The sequence below is a fragment of the Charadrius vociferus genome, unplaced genomic scaffold (assembly GCF_000708025.1).
Source record: "Charadrius vociferus isolate BGI_N301 unplaced genomic scaffold, ASM70802v2 scaffold179, whole genome shotgun sequence".
NCBI lineage: Eukaryota > Metazoa > Chordata > Aves > Charadriiformes > Charadriidae > Charadrius > Charadrius vociferus.
This window is the reverse complement of record NW_009650072.1, coordinates 2,715,629-2,721,862: the sequence shown is the minus strand read 5'-3', so window position 1 is coordinate 2,721,862 and position 6,234 is coordinate 2,715,629. Positions and strand designations below refer to the sequence as shown.

Sequence of the window (6,234 nt, the reverse complement as noted above, 5' to 3'; positions counted from 1 at the left end):
GACCCCCGCCCTTGGCAGATGCTGATGCTGTCAGTGATGCCCTGACATCGCTCCACGGGGAACGCACAGAGGGAGCGATTCCCTGGAAGCCAACATAGAGGCTTCAGATCCCAGCCCCAGCAGGAAAGCCAGCAGCAAGGGACAGCATGGTTTTCGGGAGGAAAAAAATGTCTTTATTCGTCTGTACAGAAGAGGTGTAACACGGGAGCGGAGATGGCCTCCCGGGGGGCAGCGTTAGTACTTCCTGGGAAGGCCTGCAGGTCTATAGCGGTTGGGGTCACCGCCATTTCTGCCCCACGCGTTCGCCTCTTGGTCAGCCCGGGTGTCTTCTGCGCCTCTGCCGCTCACGTCGCTTTGCCATCTTTCCCGGGCGTCACTAGCAGGAAGAAAAAAAGGCCACCTGAACCAGCCAGCATTTAACTCTGCTTTGTGTTGACTTCCTCACTCGTGTAAAACCAGCCTTTCCACAGGACTTCTCAGAGTGAGAGGCAAGCACATATTCAGTCCTTGTCTGACAACAAGTGTTACATCAGGAAACAAACCAGCAAGTAAAAAGAGTTCCTTTCCAGGAAGATAATTCTGATAGGAAGAAATTCTTATAATTCTTTATAGGAAGGAATTCTTTAGTGTGAGGGTGGTGAGAGCCTGGCACATGTTGCCCAGAGAAGCTATGGATGTCCCATCCCTGGAAGTGTTCAAGGCCAGGGTGGATGGCACTTTGAGCAACCTGGTCCAGTGGCAGGTGTCCCTGCCCATGGCAGGGGGGTTGGAACTAGGTGATCTTTAAGGTCCCTTCCGACCTAAACCATTTGGTGGTTCTATCGCCAGAAATGCAGAGGTAAGGAATCTGCCTTCTTGGGAGGACAAGAGGAAAGACTTATGCTCATGTGGGAGGAGAGGCACCATTCCTATAGAGACAGGCTGTTCAGACATTAACTGCTTCCCCTCCACTGTTGTCCTAGGTCAAAAGCTGAGCACAAGTCAAAAAGGACTTCACTCTAACTGGAATGCCTGGATCCTTAGTAACTCACTGTTAACAAGCCAAATATGCTCCATTACCTGATCACTTTGGCTGCCCAAGCACCGCCAGGTCCTCTTTGGGCAGCATCATAATTCCCACGAGCATGGAAATATTTGTCGGCACCTTTATAATTTGCCTCACGCATGTCCTGGTATGCTCTGAACATATCCCATGCCCCTGAAGAAAGCAGAGAAACGGAGACGACGTTGACTTTAAAGAGTCATCCCAGAAACAGTTAAGTACCATTCCAGCCAGGAGCTGAGTAGCCTAAGGAGCAGTAACACACAGGGGCAGTGCTCCACATCGGCCTTTGCACAGTGGTGTGCCCACGGAAAGAGCCTGCAGGGGCCAATCAAAGCCCTCTTCCAGCAGCAGAAAACAGCAGGGTCCCTCACGTGGAGCTGCGGACTTCCCAGCTCCAAGGACTGCGTCCATTGACTGCTACTAACCTGTGCTCAGGGATGGGGTTCCTGAGAGAAAGGCCCATGGTAACAGCAGCTTACCTCCCATTGCATCCCAGACAAATCGTCCACTTTCACTTATTGGTAACATGTCAGCGCTTGCACATAGAAGAGAGAGCAACGTAAGGCAGACAAAGAGCCTCATGGTTCCTGGCTCAAGCCTGACACGGAGCTGCGAGACAATCAGAGAGATGAGTGGTTCTGGAGCACCTTTGAGAGACTGCTGACGTCGCATCCATCACACCCACAACTGTGCCCAGGCAGCTGCCCCAGCACTGATGGCTAGCCCAGGAACCTGCTTCTACCCCCACAAGGACTGATGCCCTCTGTGCAACCACAAGGACTCCGCAACAGAGGCAGAAGGACATGAGAAACTTGCATTTTAGCATTCCCTGCTGCTCCTGTCATGAATACAGAGAAGCCCAACCTGCTAGAGCATTAGTCCTGTTCCCAAATACCAGCTGAAAACACTGCATAATGCTCACAATTTCAGAATATCACTTACCACTGCAGAAAGGCAAAGCCAAAGGAGATGGAGCTGGTCTTGTACGCTCTCAGACTCAGAGAGGGTATTTATAAGCAATTCAAACCCCTCAAAAGAGGAAACTGGAAAGGATACCCATGGCTGGGAATTCCCCCCCGCTCCACTTCCAACACAGAAATCATTACGGTAAGCTTGTCCTTGTCCTTACGGAAAGTTCATAGCTCCTCTTACACAATTTTTTAGAAAGTATGTTGTACATCTTCAGCTGTCCATGGGACTATTTGCTCCTCATAACAAGCAGGGTGTTCTGTGTGCTGGCAATGTTACAGGGTGACACTTGTTTGGCTCTTGTGCTGGACAGAGCTTGGGGGAGATGGTGCCTGATTGTCTGTACTGTACCTTGTAGCACAAGGTTGGGTCTGTACCTGTGCACAAGGAATGGTCAGCTGCATTACCAGAATGGCTGCAGGAACTGCTAAGTGAAATTCCCACATGTGGTGGGATGACAGGATGGATCCCCAAGTTGATGGAATGGAAAACGTGAAGTGTTATTCTTAACTCCATTGCAAAGCAAACCACGTACACCTACGTCCCTGCTGATAATGCTTTAAGATAGCACACATGCACCACCACAAGGAAGGCCCGAATGGTTCATCCTGCCTTTGCTTGCTCTCACAGATCCTTGTTGAGGGACTTCCAGCTGTCCTCCTTCAACACCAGCTCAGTGGGGCTCAAGCAGGCTAAACTAAGGAGAGTTTTTGATGCAGCAGTAAACATTTTACCAAAGGGGAAGTTCAGATCCATACAGCCACAACTCGGCTAGATTTTAAGATTGATATATTAACTGTCAGGCCCTATTGCCGTGGTTCACAGTTTGAATACCCACTGTGCTCTCTGCTTTGGAGCTTGCTTGCTGCTTGCTTCCCTTGGTTAACAGCTGATACAACTGTTTCCCCTGCAGAGAGCTCTGGGTTTGAGTGCAGTTGCATTGTAGAATGACTGTGCAGAATCCCCCCGTTGTGTGGTCTCATACACAACTTAACACGTCTAAGAGAGCTTCTTTAAAAGCTCTGCAGAAGAGGTATGTGTAGTTGCCTCATTCACAACTCTTGTCACTTTAAATGATTAGCTGCTGGAGCTGAAGGGCAGAGGCATGAGGTAGAAGAGGTGCAATAACAAACTGAGCTAATGAAGTGTAGCAGCTAACTTCTTTGGGCATCGTTGGATTTCAAACAAGAATTTAGCTTAAGGGAAGAAGAGACATTTTCCACAGACAGGCCTGGAGCAGCAGGACGGATATTCTCCAGTACATTGTATCTCTGAATGGAACAGTTTGAGACGAGACTCTAAACCCTAACCCAATGGACAAGGAAACCTTGCAAAAAGCAGGGGGTCAGACACCTAATTTTGTCCCCTGCCGCCCATGAACTTTATGCTTAACAGTCTAACAGCTCAGTTACTGCAGAGATGGGAATGCTGTGTTTTGCTGCAACTCTGTTCATGTCCTAGCATTGACTTACACCCTTACAGTACACATCAGCTCAAGTGCCTTCTCTGCTGGCTGGAAGTAGCCCTAACTGTCACCTTTTTAGTTTTGATTAAAAAAAAAAACCAAAAAAACCCAAACAACCACAAACCAAACAAACAAAAAACCCCCACCCAAAACACCCTGGGAAATTATTCCTGTAAGTTGGGGTACAGACTGACTAAGGCATGTGCTGTTTTACCCAGGGACCTAGAACAGTGCATTTCCTTCAAAACTGACTTAAGGAACTTTTCCCTACAAAAGCTGAGACATTTTTGGACCATAGAGGATATTTCTGAGTCTTCCAATAACGTCTGATGTGTTTCACATTCTTGACAAACCAGTATTTTTTGTCAAGAGCTCAAACATGAGGATAACTGCAAGGAGGCAGGTGCCGGAAGGGATCTTTAGAACATCTCAGATTGCATCCCCTTGACTTGTCTCCCACAAGGAGGGCAGCAGCAGTGACGGCAATGCTGGAGCTCCCTACGGTAACTGAGATAAAGCACCAACTTTGTGCTCCAGCAGGTAACAGCCTGACCACTGCTTTCCCGTATCCTTTTGGCCTGCTTTCTGGGTCACAGCCCTTGGCCCACAGAAAACAAGCTGCAGCCAAAACTGTTGCTTTTGCAATGGAAATCAGAAAGCTGCCTCTAAGCACACAGAAGGGTTTGTATGGAGTATTTCCTTCTGGCCTAGCACTAAAACATGGGCTGCGTGTGCCCACTGGGTAAACGTAACACATATAGGGGCCCCTGGGAGACCGTTTTCTGGGTTTGTACATTCTGATATAGTTAAGATAAAAAGCAACCTCAAACTGCTCACCCTTTAAGTATCTGTAAATGCAAGCTATATTCTGCAAACATTCTGCAATGTGGGCATTTTGCAATCTAAATAAGTCTCAGATTGAGAAAGGGAACAAGGTGAATTCCCAGCTCAAGCACAATAATAGATACAGTCATACCTTGTTCTGGGAAGTAATAGCACCTTACCTAAGTTTACACTGGCAATAATTCACTTCAGGAGCTTTGCCATGCTGCTGTATGGAATATTTACTAGCCGTGTAGAACTGCAAACTTGGCCCCTCTTCAAGAAACAGATTGAATACACAGATGCTTATTTTAAATAAGATTTATTTCCCCATAGATTTTGATGATGAATTTAACAGTGAAATAATGTTTTGAGGCAGGTATGAAGCTTTTATGCATTTTTTGAAGGGGGGAAAACCAACCACCACTGGTTCTATTTAAAGTTGCTCCAGGCAAAGCCTCCTTTATTTGTCTCTGCTTTTCAAGGGTCCCCTCCACCGAGAGTCAGTCACCAAACCCAAAGATGAGCTGCAGCTCATCTGCTCCATCAGCGCAGGCTGGCTTAAACTGTCAGTGGTGTATGCTTAGCTGGCTGCCAAGAGCTGGTAGGGGCTGTAGCTTTACGATGTAACAACTGTAACTTCTAAACAGAAGACCATTTCATTTCACAGTCCCTTCACCTTACTCATATGAGATGAAAACACACATATTAAGAATAGGAAACAGCGATTTTCCAACTCTTCTTCAGAGAGTAAAGTCTTACTCTTTATTGACAGCCAAGTTAGCTGAAATCATCAACACAAGCTTACTTTAGACACCAAATTTGAACAAACACTTCCCATTATGTTAGCCATATGACTGTCTGACACAAAATTTAAAAAAAAAAAAAAAAATCACTCCGAATGGAAAGTTATGATTTATTGTAAAAAAAAAAAAAAGTTCCAACCCTCACTCAGAGTTAACCAAGTGTAAAAACGCCACTGAAGTAAGAAAGAGACTGCTGTGTACATGAAATACACAGAACAAATAAAGTGGAACCATTACATACAGACATAAGCCAGGTACATTCTTGGAAAGACAGTAAACTTCCTCTAAGAAGGGCAACACAAGTACTCAGCTAAAGCTGTACAACACTCACACACAGTATGAAACGGAGTTAGTTAAGCTCAACAGCCACTGAGGTAATAGCATGGTCATTTGGCAGGTAAGAGAACTGGCATCAGCACCGCCTGATTTGTGTAACCTCACCACACACTGCAGGTGCCTGGCTCCTGTTCCAAGTCTTCCTGTAAGAGCATGGGGTGTTTCTGATAGAAAGATCTGTGCTTTTCCCAATGTCAAAATCTGAACACCAAAAGATTTAACGTTTTCTTTTTTAGAAGTAGTTCTGTATTTGTTTTTCTACAAGCAACACAATTAACAGCTGAAAGCCTGCCACTAATTGTCTCCCTTTAATTTAATTTCCTCTAGTGAAGTAACCAACCATCCACAATAAAGTCTTTCTTGCAATTGAGATTAAATAGTCAGACTGCACCTCTCAGTAATACAACTTTCAGACTTCTAAGTCCTATTTTGATGAAAATAAAAGCATTATTTTTCACCAAGTGCTGCAAGTCTACATAAAAAGATGCTTTATAAAGTAAAGTAATTTAACGTTATTAAAATTTGTCATTTTTTTGTGAAGTTCCAGTTCATGCATTAATTTTTTGTTTAAATGACATTTACGAAAATAAAATATTGGCCAGATGCTGTGGCCTTCTGCTGAAAATGTGAGAGTCTGACAGCGAAGAGGGCCAAACCTAGAAGCCTAAAAAGAAACTTGTTCAGAGATGTATTAAGTGCAGAAAGAGTGCTGGTACAAAACACAGTTTTGTAAGTGACAAATAAAATCCAAGTGATTTTATGAATCTTCATCTTCTAGCAGATATTTAAAA

At 45.1% G+C, this 6,234-nt stretch overlaps 1 protein-coding gene across 1 annotated transcript; it reads right to left on the bottom strand.

Moving 5' to 3' along the window:
• Window positions 1-234: 234 nt before the first annotated feature.
• LOC104292604 (serum amyloid A protein-like) lies at window positions 235-1,627 on the bottom strand. Its single transcript, XM_009892008.1, has 3 exons — window positions 1,525-1,627; window positions 1,060-1,198; window positions 235-376 (listed from the first exon to the last, which is right to left on the bottom strand). The coding sequence occupies exons 1-3, from the start codon at window positions 1,625-1,627 to the stop codon at window positions 235-237; spliced, it is 384 nt and encodes a 127-aa protein (XP_009890310.1).
• Window positions 1,628-6,234: the final 4,607 nt, after the last annotated feature.